Source organism: Hippocampus comes, unplaced genomic scaffold (assembly GCF_001891065.2).
Source record: "Hippocampus comes isolate QL1 unplaced genomic scaffold, H_comes_QL1_v1.1 scaffold17, whole genome shotgun sequence".
Classification (NCBI taxonomy): Eukaryota; Metazoa; Chordata; class Actinopteri; order Syngnathiformes; family Syngnathidae; genus Hippocampus; species Hippocampus comes.
In genome coordinates, this window is record NW_017805002.1 from 1,082,697 (window position 1) to 1,102,892 (window position 20,196).

The following is a 20,196-nucleotide window of genomic DNA, read 5'->3' on the forward strand; positions in this document are numbered from 1 at the left end:
TCCAAAAAAACAAAAAAAGCCGAGACAAAAATAAGTTTAGCACTCCTAAACTTGGAGGAAAAAATAAAATAAAAATTCTCTCACCACTAGTCAGCTGCGACAGGCTGCAGTTGACCTGTGACTGTAACAAGAAGAAAGAAAGAAACTGGAGGAGTGAAAATGTCACTTGCTGTTATAAGGTCCAAAATATGTCTTTAATAGCATGTGACGTTAAAGGTCATGCACACAACATATTTGTGTGACGACAGCTGAGTGACAGGCCACATTGATGACATGATTTTCAAGAGGAGGGTATTCAAGGTCACCTCCAAAACAAGCTGCCTGATAATCTTTTTGTATTGTCCTTCCTCGCTCCCATCCTTGCATGCTCTCAGGCAGAGTGTAAGTTATCTGTGGCTGCGATTGGCACGCCCACGCGGCGCTGTTCACAATCGATTAAGACGCAGTTAGCTCCTCTTAACTGCTTTTTCTTTTTTGCCACCACGTCACAAACTTGGCCCTTGTCTCTGTCCTTTCAAGTTCACGTTCAGAGCTCCTCTTTCCCTCGGTTGCACCAACACTTCCACACAGCCATTAGAGACAAGCTCACGCTCACTCTTTTTTTTTTCTTTGCTTTATTTCTTGCCGTTCCAATTCTTCTTCCCTACCTTGTCCTGTGAAATCACTTTTTTTTTGTCCTCGGGGAAGAAGAAGAAGAGCAAACGGCGAGATAAAGGGAAGATGTTCTTTCATGCCTGCCATCAAATATATGGCCAAAAAATTATAGCAAGTGTCCGCCGTAGTGATGGTGTGCCACGTTATCTTCCCCCTACCACTTGCATTGTTATTATTCATCGGTTGTGCTCTTCTTCACTTCAGGAGTGTGCATTAAAATGCAGTGTCAATGTTAACGCAACAGAAATTGGAGCAGTCTTTAAAAAAAAAAAATGGCAAGGTGAGGAAGTCACAGCATTTATGGATTAATCTGACATTCAGAGACGCAACACAATCAGAGGCTCACTTGCGAATGAGCGCGAATTTGAGTCAGGCACACCCTGGAATGCATCTGCCAAATGTGCAAAATTGTCGCACAGTTCACTTTGATGTTCTAATTGAAGTATGCCAATATATTAATTTATTGTGCACAATGCAACTTATCAAACTTGAGATAAAATGTGATGGAGAAGTTTTCATGTTTAAATGTCATATCTGGAAAGCTGGTGCAAACCAGCATGCAGTGATGCCAAAGTAGCGCTGGCAAAATCGTCTGCACATTTTTGAAATGCAAGAAATAAAAGAAATGATCACAACACATCTATTTCAGAAATTAAATATTAGAACTTGTGAGTGATTTCAAGGCTGACTTGGAGCCAGTCACAAGAAGAAGTCATGCCATATCACCTACGAAAAAAAACAGTTTTAACTGCGTATCTTCTTGCAAATTAGTTATTTCAGTGCACTGCTCCAACTGGTTCTGGCCTTTAAATGCAACATTATGCACAATAAGCAGATGCATCCATCCATCCATCCATCCATCCATTTTCTAATGAACAAATATTCACAAGGGTTGTGGATGTGTTATCCCAACTGTTTTTGGGCAGTAGGCGAGGTACACCCTGAACTGGCTGCCAGCCAATCACCTGGCACACATGGACAAAATGATTCACACTCACAACCACACGAAGGGACAATTTAGAGAGTTCCCTTAACCTCCCATGCATGTTTTTTGCACAAAGCAAAAATATTAAACACATGCAGATTCTGATTGTGTCACCTTTCATGACTGTTGCTGTGTTTTTCATTCCTTTGTTGACACTGTGTTTTGACTCACTAAATACATCAAATAAGCCAAATAGGGAAGTCATTGTCGCACTTACCTCCCAGTACGTGATGACTTTCCAAAACGAAGTAAAGTCAAACTGAATGACAAGTTCGAATGAAAAGTTTTTGCAGAGTTTGACGGGCTAAAAGCGGCCTCACCGGCAGCCATTTGGAGGCAAGTGAAAAGTTCAGAATGCGCCGATTCCGCCGTATCAATCCAGTCTTTTTAATCACATTCCAGATGGAAGCCCGCCTTCATGGAACAAGATCAAATTAAAAAGAGGACGTGTCTTTGTTCTTCTAACAGGCATATCGACATATTGGATTCACTGTGGTTTCAAATAATGTAGAACGCATCACAAATTTTACTTGTATGTTACGAAATGGAGGACTCTATCATACCATCAAATTAGAAAGAACATTTGAGTCAGCATCTCCTGGTTGTGTTTACTACAAACATAACAGTGCATTATCTGCATCTGGCATAATTCTACAATTTATAACATTGAAAAAAGAGACAATTTTAAAGGCACAGCTGTGCATTGCTTGATCAGCAGGTCTAAAGAGGAAATCTGCATTAAATCACGGGAGATGTTAACTGGTCGAAATATGCACAGAACCATATTGACAAATATTCATCCATCTATTATCTTATCCGCTTTATCCACACAAGGGCCGCAGGCATGCTGGAGCCCATCCCAGCTGTCTTTGGACACGGGGTACAGCTTGAACTGGTTGCCAGCCATTCACCAGGCACACAGACGAACAACCATCCGCGCTCAAACTCACATCAAGGGACAATTTAGAGTGTTCCATTAGCTTGTCATGCACGTTTCTGAAATTTGGGAAGAAATGCATGCAAATTCCGTCCAGGAAGCCCGGGACCGGATTCGAACCCACAACCTCTACACTATGAGGTGAACATGCTAACAAGTCCTCCACCGTGCCGTCGATAACTATTCAATTTAAATTCCAATCGTATAGCAAACGACAGCCAGCAACCCAAGACAAAAAACAAAAAAAAATAAAAAGAGAAAAACATGGGTCAAATAAATCGATTAAGTATGATCAATGTTTTTAATTTATAGTTTTGCATGAGGGCTTGATTTTTTTTACTATTATTTTTCTATTTGCAAAAAAGGGAAAAAAAGAACAAATATTGTTGCTGTACTTTGCACTTTTTTATTTACTTTAAAACTTTTTGAGGTCATTTTATTCATCTTATGATTTCTAATGTATTTATTAAAGAACAACCATTAATTTATTTAAGGAACTGCAATTGTGATGTTCCTAATTTTGTAACATGTTTTGGAAATCCTTGCTTTCATTCTTACGATATTGTTGATATTTTGCACTGCACAATCACATTTAGCAAGTTCTAGCAAGGATTTATTTTTGTGGATTGTTTTCTGTTTTACCATGATTTACCTTTTTAACATTTTCTTTTTAAATTCAGTTCATCTTATTGTAAAGTTTTCTTTGTTGGGTTTTTTTGTTCTCTTATTTATTTATTTTTACTGTGACAGATGCTTTGCTTTTCCGTGCATTTTTTTTTTTGATTGAAGGAGTGAAGGATTGTTGACTGGGTGCTACAACAACAACAATCTCCAATGAGACAAAGCTAAACATAATTCGTAAAAGAATGTGCATGTCCAATACTTTGAATTTGCTCACTGACCCTCATTTATTGATTCCAAATTGATGTTAGCGTCAATTTTTTTGCCCACTTGTTTACCGGTGCTGCTTTTAAGGACGTCCTCTCTCTGTCTCTCTCACTGCCGTTTGCTTTTCACGCTCAAAACTACTCGGCTAGGTCTGCAGGCTGAAAAGCTGAGCCTCCATTCTGGGCCGAATGAGCCTATTATTTCTTGCTTGGCTGCTTTCATCTGTTAGTGAATCATTTCGCCATAATCACCTGTCACGGGCGCAAGATGGATTGCCAGATTGAGACATCTCAATGTACGTTGATAAGATAACTGCACATTCTCTGTCGTGTTTTGGCTTCGGTTTTGGCAGCTGCGCCATGGCCACCAAAATCCTGCAGTTCACTGGCTCGCGTGATTCTAACCGACGCCTACACAAGGCCGAGCTGCCAACTGACTTTTGTCCCACTCACCTTTTCAAGATGATTTGTCACATAAAGCAAGAACAGAATTCTAGTTGTCATCTTATAAACTGGGGGACCAGATGTTCTCTTTTCCTGTATGGTTGGCCTTTCATCATAATTCTTTTAGTTTCTGGGAAAATGAATCTATCACCACAAACCATAGTATTATTGATGTTGTTGTTTTATGCCACTGATGTCATCATATTAAAGCATAATAATTTAGGCCCATCCTTTAATATTGAACATTGGCATTAAAATGTTATAATACAATAATAATGGGTGGATTAATGAATAAATAAATACACAGTTCTCTTCAGTTAACCCGGTTTGTAACTTCTCTTATCGGCCATTAGATTTTTATTTTTTTAATGTGTCAAAATGCTGAATTGACGCTTGGTCTTCCCATCTTCCCTTGATTGTTTCATACAAAAAACTTTTTAGTAAGAAGTTCTTGGTTGGATTATCTTTCGTGCAGCCGATTGATGGTCAATCAAGCAAATCATTACATCCAGCAAAAGTGACTGAATCGCTACTTCATTTGTCTTTTAAGCTAAAATCTTTACGTACTAAAACAGCACTTGGTTGGCTCAGTGATTGCTAAGTCTAGTTGTCAATCATTGCACACGTCGTAACGTGTTGGAAGTTTTCTTTATCCAACAGCCTCAAAGAGGAAAAAAAATATAAAACTGCCACAACAGTTATTTGAGCTGACTCCACGTCGATAGAATGCAATCAATCATGAGCGCCGCCCCTGAAATGGCAATAGTCTTGGAAACAGGTGCAGAAACGTTTCCATAGAGGCCGGGCGAGCCAGGGGCCGTCAGTTAGTAACGCTCAACAGCATGCTGGGAAGGGGGGGGTGCGGGGCTACTGAAAGCTTTAAGTCCAGCAGGTGCTCTGGAGGGCGGGGGAGCATGAAGACACTGTGCTAGCCCTCCACTTTAATGTCATTGATCAAAAAGGTTAAAACTGTCTCAAATGAGCAGGTTTGAATCGTGCACTTATTTCAGAACTTAATAGCCCAATGCCGTTTCTTCGGTGTGCTAGATTAGATCAATAAAAGGAATAGTTGCAATGAAAATTAGTCAGCGGTCTCTCATACATTTTCTTCTTGCTTATCATATCCCATACAGCATATGACTCATGGTAGTTTAATGCTGTCTGTTCCCCGCAATCATCACTTGTGACCTCGCCCAGGAACACTGGCGAAATGGAAACAAAAAAAAAAAGAAAAAGGCAGCTTGGGAAAACACTATTCACTACTGCCCCCTGCTGCAAAAACCAAAAACACCACAAGAAGATAAGAAGGTTACTTTGGAAAGCCCATTTGAGCACATTTACTCAATATCCTTGATCTTAAGGTCTGTGTGCTAGTATGCTCTTTATCCTCACGAATAAGAGTATTCGGTGCTTTCGCAGAGCGACTGTTTCTCAATAATAATAAAGGTTGTTTTTCAACGACGAATAATACTCTCAGCCTACCCGGACAACTTTAATTTAAGGTAGATATCGACAGAATGTTCAAACAGTTTTGGTTTTATTGAAATCCATTTTAAGGTCCATTAAATAGTATGCTCTTTGTCCTCACGATTCAATTCGGCACACTAGTAGAAAGACTAGGATGCACGAGTAGAACACTTTTTTTAAATACACTTTTGGCCTACTACTGTAATAGAACGGGAAACTGAATAACAAAAATTTTGCATGAACGCTCAAATTACTCTTTGCCTTCACTAGTAGGACAACGATGCCGTACTAGTAGGACAACTACATGATATTACTAGTGCTCCTGGTGACTAAAATCAAATGCCAAAAATTGTCCTCCTAGTGTGCAGAAATGTCATACAAGTGTGTAGTGTGTGTGTGTGGGGGGGGGTAGTAGTTAGATACAGCCATTCTACTGGTGCATTTTATTTTCTGACTACAGTGAGGACAAAATATGTACTAGTACAAGCTGGATATCAAGGACACAGAACAAATGCTCAATGGTCTGCTGCGTTTGTTTGCGTGCCCTGGGAATCAAGTCAAGACGGAGGCTTCCGTTTTAGTCGCTCATGATAGAAACAAATGTTTATGTAACGCAGATGTACTCACTGCTGTCAAGGACAGCGCTGTGATGAGCGCGGCCTGAGCGAGTCGCCGCCATTGTCACGTCTGTGGCTCCTAACCTGCACTGACAGACACCCTCCCCCAAGTCAGCGTTTTCCCAAACATGTCTGCACATCTCTAATAGTGAGCTCGTATCGCAACGCCATCTCCACTGGCACAAAACAAGTGCTGAGATCGTCATTATGCTGCATGTGAGGGATTGGCGGAAGTACCTCAACGCACGCTGATCATTGGTCAATCGTTTGTATCAATCGGTGCATAAAAGGCTGACATGGACACAAACTGTGAAGTCACTGATCAATCACTGGTGCTTGACATACTTGCACCCAACTTTGTTTTGTTGTTCTGCACGTCAATCATTATGAAAAAAACATGACTGATAAGAATGTTGTCATGGGTTAGCACCAGTGACTGGTTGATTACATCATTTTGACGCCATAGACACTCTTTGGCACCTATCATTAGCTAGGTGACTTGATCTCGGCCTTTATTTTGCTGTGACCTTTCTCTCGCTTTTCCATTTGACTGTTTTCGGGGGCCAAGCGGTTATAACGGACCCGCTTTTCAAAACCATCTCAGAGGTGGTTCTAAAACGCCAAGCATCTGGGGCTGAGCGAGGCCGTGTCATCTCTGTTATCTGATTGGCTGACGCAAGAAGGAAAGCTGCCGCACACACCGATTTCTGGTTCCTCGACAAGCCTCCATAGTAAGTAAAAAAAGATAGATATAAAGAGTATATCCAATAAACATAATAGTGTGTTTAACAACGCGGAACCATACTTTTTTAGTCCTGAGTTTTACCTTTGAGACCTGCACAAAAAAATAATTCTAAAAATTACATTACAGTAGATTTTTTTTTAAAATTCATGTGTACACCGATTTCTGGTTCCTCGACAAGCCTCCATAGTAAGTAAAAAAAGATAGATATAAAGAGTATATCCAATAAACATAGTGTGTTTAACAACGCGGAACCATACTTTTTTAGTCCTGAGTTTTACCTTTGAGACCTGCACAAAAAAATAATTCTAAAAATTACATTACAGTAGATTTTTTTTTAATTAATTCATGTGTGAAACATATTTTATGCCCGTTTTGGATTGACACCATTTGTGAAAGAAACAAGACAAAGCATGTAGGCCTCTACCGTTTCATTTGACAAGTTTATAACGCAGCACTACTGAATGCATTTCTTATTTGATACAGGTCTGTTTAATTTCTCTTCAAAATAAAGTGTTGTATTTTTTTAATAGAATAACTGAAAAAGATCTGTCGTATATTGTGATATAAAATGACCTATATCGTGATAGATCTTTTTTTTCCCCATATCGCCCAGCTCTACTGAGTGGTCAGAAACCAAGAGCAGCTGATGAACTGAGGCCAGCCACCGGGGAGATGTGCGATCGAGGCGGGCGGAGCAGATCGTTAACGTGGCGGGCCGCGCCGTATCACACCGGTGCCGAGGCAAGATAGCCGGTGGCTACCACTCGGACGGCGGACGGGGACCTTTCAAATCCAATCGCGTCGCACATGCCCCCTCCATCTTACCCTGCTGGCGCGCTATCACGGCAGATAACGTGCTCCGCTAAAGGTTACGACTCGCCGTGACATTTGTGTTGGGAGGCAGCAATGCTTGATTCCTGACCACTGATTTCTATTATGAGCTTGTGATGTTTTTTTTTTTTTTAATAATAAAAGTGTATTATGGAAAAGAAGCACAGAGGCATGAACGTCAAACTTAAAATCACATTCTAAATTGAAATATTGCACACCCAGTTGACGGCAGCTTTATTTATCTACAGTAGCCATCTAAACTGGGGCTCAACGATTTTGTGAAATCTATTTATTTTCTTCAATCATGTGATTTCGATTTATTTTGCAATTACTTTTTAGAGGTCCCCTTCCCATGTATTTTTTTTTTAACAAACAAGCAATAAATTATCAGGTTTACACTGAAATAAAGTGAAATCAACCATGAATTCTTATGTACATTTATCATTTACATTCGAGTTAACTTACTGAACACTTTGACTTGCCATGTTTTAAGCATTCACCATGACAATGTCACAAAATTCTATCAAACAAGAGTGGTGTCATAAGCCAAATTAAAATTAACAAATTTGTGGCCAGATCACTCCAACTTTTCATGTTTCATGAAACAATGACACAGTTAATGTTTTGTCCCCATGTGTTCTGTAAAGTGCTTTGTTACAGCTGCAGCTGTTGTTGTGACAGTGCCTCTTTAAAGTCGAATTGTGCCATGCACATACATCCACTGTAGTACATGAAGTACTGCCTCCATGAGTGAAAATGCTTTTGTTGTCTTTACAATCACTCGCTTATTTCTCCAACACTTTGAGCTCTGCCCCTGCAAGAAGGGATACAAGTTGGACTCACAATTACTAATTGGAATTTTGAGGACTGAAGTTTGTTTTCACATCACTTTGGTTTCTGCATTCGGAGGTGACCCTTTATCCAATCGGCAACATCCCCGCTGATTTGACCCTTTTGACTCTCTTTTGTGCCACTTTCCATATAACAAAGGCATGTCTTTTTTTTCCTGCCCATTTGGAGATCCACTTCATTACCCCGACTAATACGGGAAAAAAAATTGTTTGTTCAAACGAACCCAGATGAAATCCCATGAAATAATGAGAAAATGCAGAAATGGATTATAAGCTTGCTGAGGAAATAATTACAAAATGAAAGGGCGTACAGGTTGAGAAACACTTATTCTCCTAGTTATTGATGTATTGAACTGCATTTGTGTCAGTGTCCAATGTCATCAAGATAAGAACAAGGAATACTCACGCATTAGAAAGCATTTTTTCTATTAAGGCAGAGATGCACAAACTGTTCCCTATTAGGGCAATTTTTTTCATAAACTCCTCCAAGGACCATGTTCCAGCTTTGAAAAAAAAAAAAAAAAGGATACAAAACTGCATCACAATATTAGTTTGTGCGCTGAAATTGGCTGGCAACCAATCCAGGGTGTACCCAGCTTCTCTCACCAAAGTTCAGATGGCGTGGGCTGCAGGGATGGTGCGCTACACCAGGGCGAAGGGGTCTATAGCCCTGTCAGAAATCTATGTGGCCCTAGTTTAGTCCTTGCCAGAATTTTATTCATTATTATAAAATATGACGTTATTTTCTCAGCCCCGCATGCATCGGTCAAGCTTCCTTTAGCCCCAGGAAGGAAAAAAAAAAATGGAGCCGTCCCTGGTACAAGCGCTACTGCATATGCATGGATGGCTAATTTAGCCCGTTTCTCACAGAGAGGTGAAGGTTTTCCCGTGTTGGTGCACGGTCCGAATCTTGCTTTTTCGCCAGGGTCCGTTTAAGAAATGTTCACAAATAGATTTTCTGTATTCGCAAATAAATTTTGAACATGTTCAGAATTGGCATGACAAGAAAAACTGTTTGCAAATGTCTTTGCAACCTTGAACAAACTCTGGCAAAAAATAAAAAAATTTAAAAAACTGGCTATGATCGCTAACACTAGCAAGCCTTCACTGCTCTGGGAGACACGGGATTTAAACAAATGTTTTTGCTTGTTTTTACAAAGTAGAATCACATGGCCCACAGGCCAAGGTTTACACACCTCTTGCAATGCAAGATTGATTGGCCGCTGCAATTTTCCGCCTGAGTGGCTTGCGGAAGTAGGCAGAAACCAATGTGTCAGTGCAAGCCTACCTTTCCCTTGTAATGCTTTTCTCTAAGACCTCTGATGGGCTTTTGCCAGTGTGTGTGTGTGTGTGTGTGTGTGTGTGTGTGTGTGTGTGTGTGTGTGTGCACAAGAAATTCCGAACACGCTTGGCAGCCAAATGCAATAAAATCTGTTAGTTTTTATTGGAATACAGTACACACAACCGCCAACAGCAGCCTTATACAATATTATGTAATGATTTTGTTTTTTTCTGAGTTTGAAACAACTTTCAGGTGGTTTTAAAACTTTCATCAAAATACTCCATGAATCAAAAATTACAGAACATTTTACACCAAGGATGAATGATTAATTAATTAATCTGTAGGACAAGACAAATCTTACAATAAATATTAGATTTATTATACATACGTGTTTTAGGCTAATGCACCTTCTATTCATATGAAAGCTAGTTGAATCTACTTCACTTAAGTTGTTCACTTCCAAAACATTTTGCCTTGCAGTCCTTTCAGCAATGAAAACACTTCACAAAACTGGGGCGTAAACATAAATCAGATTATAATAAAATACAATTGTGGTTTTATTTTTTTCAATTTTTCATGTAACAATGATATGTAAACATGTGGACTGCACAATATTTAAAAACATATTACATACATACATCTGCCAACTGACCGAAATTAAGCAGTTTTTTTTTTTACATCCTTTGTGACAAAAAAAATGCATACAACTGTATTGCAATGTCAATTTGAATTTGATTCATTGTTCAACATTCCTTTTCATCCCTATTTCCTTGTCTTGTTGAAATTAGCCTGGTTGAGAGGACGTCCATGACAGATGAGACGCTACAAGCCAAGTGCAAGTTTTGTAGGACAACAAAGGCATTTAACAGACAAGTGCTTCTAGTCGCATTTTCAGTGGAGCAGGCAGCACTTCATCTACTACACTGTGTGTAGGTGGTGCATTGGACATTACAAAGCACAAATACCACCCTTGCCACCCATCGATAACTTCACCAAGCAATGAAGTATGTGCCACTTGTCACTTCCTGTTCATCTGTCAAAACTGAATGCAGCTCTGCTTATCTTTTGGCTTTGAAATGATAGCAGAGGCGTGGCACACATGGAGAGATGTGCGTGTTTTTACATGATGTTTCTGCATGATAAAGCTTCAACCAGTGACAATGGTCAACGTTTACAAGTAGCTTTAGATATTCAACCAGCCTCATTTCCAGGTTTGCTCACATTTACAGAAATGGCGGCTCACATCAGATATGCTTGGTTGTTTCATTTCACACTTGATGGGGCAGCAGACATTCTAGAGACCCAACTATTTGTCAAGAACCAATTAAAATGTACATTTTCTGTAATATGCTCCCTTTAAGAAGAGGTACCTACAGTGCAGTATCTGTATCTACATTAATTCATTCATTTTCCGAACTGCTTTATCCTCACTAGGGTCGCAGGGGGTGCTGGAGCCTATCCCAGCTGTCTTCGGGCAGTAGGCGGGGGACACCCTGAACCGGTTGCCAGCCAATCCCAGGGCACACAGAGACGAACAACCACCCGCGCTCACACTCACACCTGAGGACAATTTGGAGCGTTCACTCAGCCTGCCATACATGTTTTTGGAATGTGGGAGGAAACCGGAGGACCCGGAGAAAACCCACGCAAGCCTGGGGAGAACATGCAAACTCCACACCGGGAGGCCGGAGCTGGAATTGAACCCAGTACTGTGAAGTCGACGTGCCAACCACTCGACTACCGGGCCGCCCTTGTATCTACATTCTATTCCAATTATCTGTTTGATGCATAGTTACATCATCGCAGCAGTCTTCAGTGGCAAAGCGTGTCTGCCATCTTAAACACCTGCAGAGTGACTCCATGCGCATATTCATGGGGATCATCCAAGCTGACCACGACGCAGACACAAACGTTTGCGAATCACGTGAGTGGTGAGAGCGACTCATTTCCTGTGAAGGACGCAGAAGCAAACCGTAACCAAACACTTCTTATCAAAGACATGGCCAGCAAAACTGTCTCTGCAGCCACACACCATGAAGGAGACAAAAGCACAGATGACCTACAGCATGCGGGCTTCAGGCTGCACCATCCAGCCATCATCTGAGCCGCTTATCTTGATGAGGGTTGTGAGTGTATTGGAGCCAATACAAGCTGTCTTCGGGCAGTAGGTGGAGTACACCATGAACTGGACGCCAGCCAATCCCAGGGCACACAGACAAATAACCTTTCACACCCACAATCACACCTCCGGACAATTTAGCAGCAAACTGGAGTGAAAACCCAAGCAGGCACGGGCAGAACACGCAAACTAATACAGGAAGGCCGGAGTACGGAATCGAACAAAATACCTCTGCACTGTGAGGGGGACGTGCTAACCAACCAACGCCCCCCATCCCCCCACACACACACCGTGCCCCTCCTATGGCACCATGCATTTAATATACAGTATTTAACATATTCTATAGAGCAAATTCAGACTCAGCCTAGACAAGAATATCATCTGCATACAATAATATGCCCACATATCACCCACGCATTTTGTCCTCTATTATCTCTCAAGCCGATTCAGTCAGAAATAAAGCAAACGGGGTTCGCAGCCTGTATACATATTAATTGCAACGCAAGCCTCTGGATTTTAATACAAGGTCTGAAATGCTTGATGAAAATTTCCATCAATTCTGTCAGTATAAAAGCAAATAAATCCCCATTTTCCCAAGCAAGCTTTTTTGAAAATCAAACTATGTAAATGTGGATTTACCTTCACCCCATCAAGGTCTTGCAACAGATGTTCCAGAGTGGATATGGTCAATGCAAGATCGACACTTTCCACATTCAATAAGATGTTGTCCCCTTTTAAGATAACATACTGTATTTATATTATTATTTAATATATAAGAATAAACCCTTGAAGACTGTACTGAAGAAATAAATTGCTCTATAGTTGACTGTTATTCTGTGGTCATTTTTTAAATGACTTTGAAATTGGCTTAATGGTGGATTTTAACCAGATATATGGAATTACATTATGCTGAAAACAAAGTTTTGAAGAGATGGAAAAGTTTTGGTGACTTTAGGGCCTCATTTTGAACACCTTTGATTCCAGATGCTTTAGTTAATTTTGCCTTGTCTATAGCCTCTCTGACTTCCTCCATAGAAATGTGACAGTTAAGATAAAATGTATTCTAATTTATTCAGGTTTACCTCCTGCTTGTAGTTTTACTGACATATTTAGGAACACCTCATCAAAATAAAAGAAAAAGTCATTTGCTGAAAATAAATCTGCATATTTCCCCCCATTTACAAACTACTTAATTTGTTATTTTCGATGTATCCATGATTTAATACAATTACCATTGGAATTTTAAGTATTCTCATTGGCCCCAGTATAGGGTAGGTAGTCTTTCCTCTTTTCCAACTCCTCTTTCCAATCTGAAAGATGAGAGCAGAATGGAAACAGCAGGAGTTCAGTTCTAGGAAAAAGGACGAAAATTACTTCGTCAAAAAACTACTTCATTTGTTATTTTCAATCTATCCATTATTTACTACAATTTCCTTTGGAAATTTCAATATTCTTTTCGAGCCCAGTATAGGTAGTCTTTCCTCTTTTTCATCTCCACCTCACAATCCAAAAGAAGAGAGCACAATGGAAACAGCGGGAGTTCAGTTCTCAGAAAAAAGAGGCGAAAATTACTTCCCCAAAAAAGAGGCAAAAAAAAAAAAAAAGGGGGGGGGGGGGTTGTAGGAGCAGAAAATAAGATTGTAAATGCCGAACTGCTTCTCAACCTCTCACGGGAACATCATGTACCTCTGTCTTTATTTCACCTCTTTATATATTTCTTTTTTATTTGAACCCTGTTCTGTTTAAAAGCTACAAAATGTACAAATTGCGGATGGAGTATCTGACCTACATTATCGATGACGCCTCTGACCTTGTGGACGCTTATCCCTTCAATCCCTTGTACCACAGCGCCCCCTAATGCTCAACACGACTTTTACAAAAAGAAAGAAAAAAAAAAGAAAGAAAAGAGCAACCATAGACCACCTAGTTTTTGCGATCTGTTTATTAGTGGATCAGTTATGATAGTCTTGTTTCCTGGGCGAGACTCATAACTGTCAAACAATACCCTCTGTTGATGAACATCACAATTCCCATTAAAAAAAAAAGTCATGGCATAATGCAGAGATTATTTGGTAAATGTCAAATGTTTGTGATGGCTATGTGACGGAAACATTTATATTACAAGTTGAACCCAATTAAGTATTATTTTGATGAAATAATTCGGGATGGTATGCGATTGCCAGAATGACCATCTGCTCCCTACTTTTTGTGCCCTGTAGACCAGCCCCAGGAGTAGCACACACATGTCTTGGCCATGATGGGCAACAAATGAATCATTCAATAAATAGAAATAGAAATTTAGAAAACGAGTTGCTTTAATCTAAACATATGGTATGTCTTTTTTTATTGACAACAAAAGGCAAAATAATTTTGAATCTGGCCTGTATTTTGTATCTATGACTTCCAAATACTCACTCGGCCACAGTGGTAATATTGTATATGATATTGGAGGACGAGTTAGGACACGCGTTTAGTCCTGTCCGTGGTTGTGATGCCTTTACCTTGGACAATGTGTTTGGCTGCACTACAGCACCCTCATGTGGTGGTCAATAATTCTACACAATGAAGACTTACGACCGTGTGATTTAATTATCGCTGGAAAGGCCACAGTAAGCAATAATGTGATGACAAAATATTTAACATCTTTTTAATTATCAAGTCTTCTTCCGACTCCTTTTTTTAAAAGGTGTGCCAAATCCCCAAGTCATTTTCTTTTCAATGTACAGAGACCAAGTATTTCATTGTCTGTAGTTCAATGTAGGTCTGTTTCATTGCTTTGAAAGAAAAGAGTGAATGGAAAATATTTGAACAATTCCACATTACTTGCATTATTAGATTTATCATCAAGGCATACAAATTAGTTTACCAGTGCCACATCAAATACGGCGAACAAAGTCACGCGAGAAAACAATGAGTGAACATACATATGGTGGTGTCTAGAATGTGTATGCTGACACGTTCACTACAATACATAAATATTTTATATTATATTTATGTATTCGGTGTCTAGAATGTGTATGCTGACACGTTCACAATACATAAATATTTTATATTATATTTATGTATTTGTACATTTTTTTCCAGGTTGGATCTATGTATTATCAGTCGTTTTAACGCCTCACCAATTTAATAGTGCATACTGGCATGAAGATTAGTTCATGTTTGACCAGTGACCAGCTTAATCGTGAAGAAAACGTACCTTACTTTTGACAGTGGTTGAAGTTAGATGTCGCTGTTTTCTTGTTATCTTTGAGCTGCATGTTTCCGTCCTTTCCACCTCCGATTCAAAAAAAAAAAATTCTTGAATGTTGCTTTCAAATGTCGTCGAATCCCTTTGGGGGTCTCCCCAGTTACTCCATGAGTTGACCTCTGTACTCTGCCTCACGGCGCTGTTGTGGGTCGCCAAGTCTGCACGAGGAAAAAAAAAGTAACTTTTTTTTTTCCAAAAGATAACACTTTCCTTCATTTGTAGTCATTGTGAGCTAGCGTTTTCAAATTATAACGACGAGCTTTAATCACAGTACAGTATATTGTAAGTGTATTTCCACCGATGTTGTGGCACCCTCACAATCCTGCGTATGGCAGAATTTAAAATCTATAATACTACTACGACTACTACTACCAACAATAATTATTATTATTCTAGGTTAATAAATCCACAAAAACTTCCTTACACACAAAACGTGTAAAATGGACTTTTGTATCAAGGGAGAAAAAACACAAAAAAACTAAAAATACCAAAACACGACAAAAATACAAATTAAAGATACGACTCGAACCAGAAGAGTCCTTGAGCAGCCACTAGATGTCAGTGTCGTCCTGTGTTAAGGTACTTGGGCTACATTATAATCACTTCGGAGTTGAACTAGAAAAGGAAAAGACTGCGAGCGTCGTAGGTGAGGAGAGGAATTTTAATTATAAGCACTCCAAGTTCTAGTCAGCACGCGGGAAGCACTCTTGGTGTATTTATTTATTTACCAGCTGGATGATTTCTAATAGAGCATCCTGTCTTAATCGTATTAACAGTGTTGATTTGTTAATTTGAAATATTAACCCTGATTTGACACCCTACTTTGAAAGCCTAACCCGTCCTTGAAATCTTAAATTCAAACACCAACCCAGGGCTTGAAACACTATCTTCAACTTTAATCGTATCTTGAAACCCTGAATTAAAGCCAAACCATGCTTTAAAACCTTAAATCAAAACCTTAACCCTACTCAAAACCCTAACACATTTGAAATCCTGACTTCAAAACCAAACACTATCTTGAAACCCCAACTCTTGCTCAAGCCTTGAATTGAAATCTTAAACCGTGGATTAAAACCTGATCTTGAAAAATTAACCTCGTGTTCAAACCCTAATTCGAAAGCCTAGCATTTGTTTCAAAAAACAACATAGGCCCGACACCGTCAATTCACACTAACTGGAAACCTTAACTCTGGCTTCAAACCCTAATACTTTTTGTATCCCCAACCCAGGCCTGAAACCCCAATTTGAAACCCCAATTTAAAGCCTTAACCCTAGCTTCAAACTCCACTTTGAAACTCTAAGGCAGTGGTCTCAAACTCTGGTCCTCGAGGGCCGCTTCCCCAAGGCCTAAACTCTACTTCAAAACACAAACCTAGGGTTAAAAAAAAGCAAAAAACAAATTTGAAAACATATTTTGAAAATCATTTCCGGTGTTGAAATCCTAACTGGAAAACTTAATGCTGGTTTGACTCCAAACTTTGAAACCCAATCCTTATTGATAAACCTAAACGAGGCTTTAAACCTTAATTTGAATTTCAACCCTTACTTGAAACGTTAAACCGGGCTGAAAAATCCTTACTATGGTTTGAAACATTCGTTTTGGAATAACCTTGCCTGAAACCCCTAATTTGAAACCCTAATTTGAAGTCTCAACCCTGGTTTGAAACCCTAATGCTGTTGAGATTAGAAATACATTTGAATTCACATTCTGTTTACAATTAACCTTTTTGGGTTGTACACGCATTGTGCCACAACTGTAAATAACATTCAATACTTCATATGCTGTCTAAGCCTTCCTTTTGCAACACACTGAACATGTTATTACTTGCCATTTGCCGGGGTTCACGTATGGAGTAACAAGGCTTGTTGCAGCCGACATTCATCAAGAGGCGCTAAATAAAAAGCAGGCGAGTGTCCAGATGTGCCTGTGGATGTCATGGAGGAATAGAACAGAGCAGATGGCCCACTCAGGCTCAGATTAGATGATGTGGGAGGGGTTGCGTGTCTGCTGGGAACGGGAGGGGGCGAGTAGAGAGAGTGTGTGTGTGTGTGTGTGTGTGTGTGTGTGTGTGTGTGTGTGTGTGTGTGTGTGTGCTCACGCACGCGCTGGTTTATCAGACTAGTCCACATCTGCTCAGATTGTCCAAGGAATCAGCAAGGAGGTGTAGAGTATTTGATTGCAGAAAAATAAATAGATAAAAGATGAGGGGACGACTAGCAATACCTTTTATGTTGAATCAGATTCAAGGACAAGGGTGACTTCATCACCCCAACAAATGTTTCATGACCTCTGATGATTCATGGGAGACCAGGATTAAGACTTCAAGTTGGGGTTTCATATGGTTTAACTACTGGTTTAGGGATTCAAAGTTGGGTTTGAAGATCCTACTACTAGCTGCATGGCAACTAGTTCAGGGTGGCCCCCACCTAGTGCCCCTAGACAGCTGGGATAGGCTCCAGCACAACCGCAACCCTCATGAAGATGAGCAGTTCAGATCATGGAAGGATGGCTGTTTTGAAGCTAGTGTGAAGGTTTGAAGGTTTCAGGCCTGGGTTTGTGTTTTCACCAAGGGTTGGGGTTTGAAATTTAGATTTAAATGCTGGGTCTCAAAGTTCGGTTTGACCATCGGGATAAGGTGTCAAAACCGGGGTTTCAAATTAGGGTTTCAGGCTAAGGTTAGGTGTCAAATTAGGTTTTCAAAGTAGGGTTGGCAGCCAGGATTGAGATGTCATTTTAGGCCTTCAAATTAAGCCTTTGATTTTGGGTTAAATTTTCAAATTAGAATGTAAAATGATGGTTCCAAGCCTGGGTTAGGGTTTCATTCAATGATTGGGCATTTAGGCACATTAATGGTTTCAAGTCTGAGTTTGGCTTTTTCATTGTGAAGACATGCTGAAGTAGAACAATCCATGCCAACCTTTTCACAGGGACTATTTTAAACTGTTCTTTTGCTTCATGTGCTCTTTGCATGATCTTCATGCCAAGTCGGAGGCGCGTGTTGTACATATCCAAGCGTCAACAGTGGCTTGAACGCAGGCCTGTCACCATCTGTCTTTGCAAGCGTAAACGACAACAAAACACGGCCGTTTCCAGTCTTCATTTAGACAGCCTCAACCTTATCCAATTTAAATCTAGGACACATGATACTTATTTTTAGCGTCGGACTAAAATTAAGATTCTCTCTCTCTCTCTGAGTTATACATAGTTTCTTGCCATTGTTGATTATTGCTCTCTTCGTGGCTGCCACCGTCGTAAGTCAGGATTCAACGCGTTTCATCCAGGAACTGAATGAAAACAGACAACTGATGACCACTCAAGGCAACTCATCAATTTATCGCGTTTGTGTGCATTTCGACACGGCCGCCCGTCCAATCCGTGTATGTTCATGTCCTCTTTGACACCATTTCAAGAAGCCTATCGATTTTTACGTAACGTATCTTAGACATCGAAACATGTTATCAATCACAGATCTTCATCAAACCGAAAAACATGGCTATCCTCTGGCAGTGGTGTTCAAAACAATATGCATGGAAAATTAAGAAAAAAATATTTTTTGCAACATGAGCCACATGCTAAAACGAGAGAGAGCCGGTGATAGGTTTCGAGTCAGAGAGACCAAACTTGAGAGAGGGTCAGAAAGAGTGAACAAGAGAATGAAAGGGAACAAGAGAGGCAGAGAGAGAAAGAGCTAGAGTGAGGCAGTGATCTCAAATAAGAATGAGTATCACGGGTGTCATCGTAACAATTGGGAATGATTTTTGAATGTCCGCAATGCACTAGTAGCAGAGCAAGGAAACTCATAAACAGTGATGTCGTTGCAGTACAATACCAAACAGCCACAGGGATGAGCAAACACAAAGCAGATGGCAGAACTTGTATTCGGGGTAGAGAATGCTGAGGTGATTACCAGGAAATCGACGAGTCAGGACTGTTCTGTTCGAGGCAGGGTATTGACTTTGTGAGATCAATCCCCGGCTGGTAAGTCTTGCATGAGGATGAAACAATATTCTGCCAAAGAGTGAAAAAGCAGGAGAGGCTTGAATTTAATGATCACTAATTAGAAGCACCAGGTGTGCCCAGGTGAGCAGAGTGGCTAATGAGGTGGGTGTGGCTGACTGGCAAAGTGGAGCAAGGGAGGGGTGAGTTTGGTAGTGAGGAGGGGGGGGGGGGATCTTAAAGTGAGAGGGGTTGTTCGGGCTTGTGAAAGACAAGCATAGAAATCTGTGAGAAAGTAGGAGGTCACACATTAGGTGTAGGAGATTTTTGTTATCTCCAGAGCATTGGCTCGAATATTATTATTTTTTTTTTTTAAATACATTGCTGCTAATCTTCCTTTCAGAAAATGGAAATATTGCTAGTACAGGGTATGCTGATAAATGCTGACAAAAGTGACAAAAATATAGAATGTAACCGGAGGGAAATGGGTTAAGTGTTAAGGGTTAGGTTGAGCTGATTTCCAAGTTATGGTAGGGATTGTGGTCATGCTTACAGTAGGATTTAGGCATTATAGTACACTTAGTGTACGGTTAAGGGTGAGGGTAACATGATGTAAACTATATATGTTAATGCTACACTCAAATCCAATCAAATTTTAAGGGTGCCGGCAATTGGCTTACTTTGGTGCAGTGGGTGAGTTCAGTTTGCCACCACCATGCACCGATGCTCACAGCTGAACACAGCGTCCCTTATTCAACTCTCATTCCGTCTCCATTTTCACCCATGTTCTCTTGATACAGCCACATTTTCCAACCGGGCAGCCATAAAATGTAGCTATTGCTTTGTGGAACAAGCGTATGTCTCGGGCTTTGCTATTTGAGAGTGGGTGCATTTGATACTGAGTGTCCTTGCAGTATTGAGGTCAAATATGGAGGGATTTTCTCTCTTGGTGAACTCATGCGTGACCTAAATAGATGAGAGGGTGGTTGCATGTGATCTTAGCTGCAAATGCATCGCACTACCACGGATTAGTAGCATGTTTGCTGCATGGGCAAAATGTCAATCTGGTCCGAGCAAAGCAGAGCACCAACTGTTCACTCAAGGCTGATGGTGTCAGCTATGGATGTCATCACATCAAGAGCCTCTCGCACTGCCTGAAAAAGCCTGTAAGAGCCAACGTTTTTCCCACC

At 40.3% G+C, this 20,196-nt stretch overlaps 1 protein-coding gene across 1 annotated transcript in view; it reads right to left on the reverse strand.

The window, feature by feature from the left end:
* The window catches only part of cacna2d2a (calcium channel, voltage-dependent, alpha 2/delta subunit 2a), a 237,398-nt gene extending 218,317 nt beyond the window's left edge, over positions 1-19,081 (reverse strand). Inside the window, exons 1-2 of the mRNA XM_019857142.1 lie at positions 18,978-19,081; positions 15,024-15,227 (exon numbers count right to left, since the gene is read on the reverse strand). Coding sequence (XP_019712701.1) covers positions 15,024-15,079 — 56 coding nt within the window. The 5' untranslated portion in view covers positions 15,080-15,227; positions 18,978-19,081. The remainder of the gene's footprint in view (positions 1-15,023; positions 15,228-18,977) is intronic.
* Positions 19,082-20,196: the final 1,115 nt, after the last annotated feature.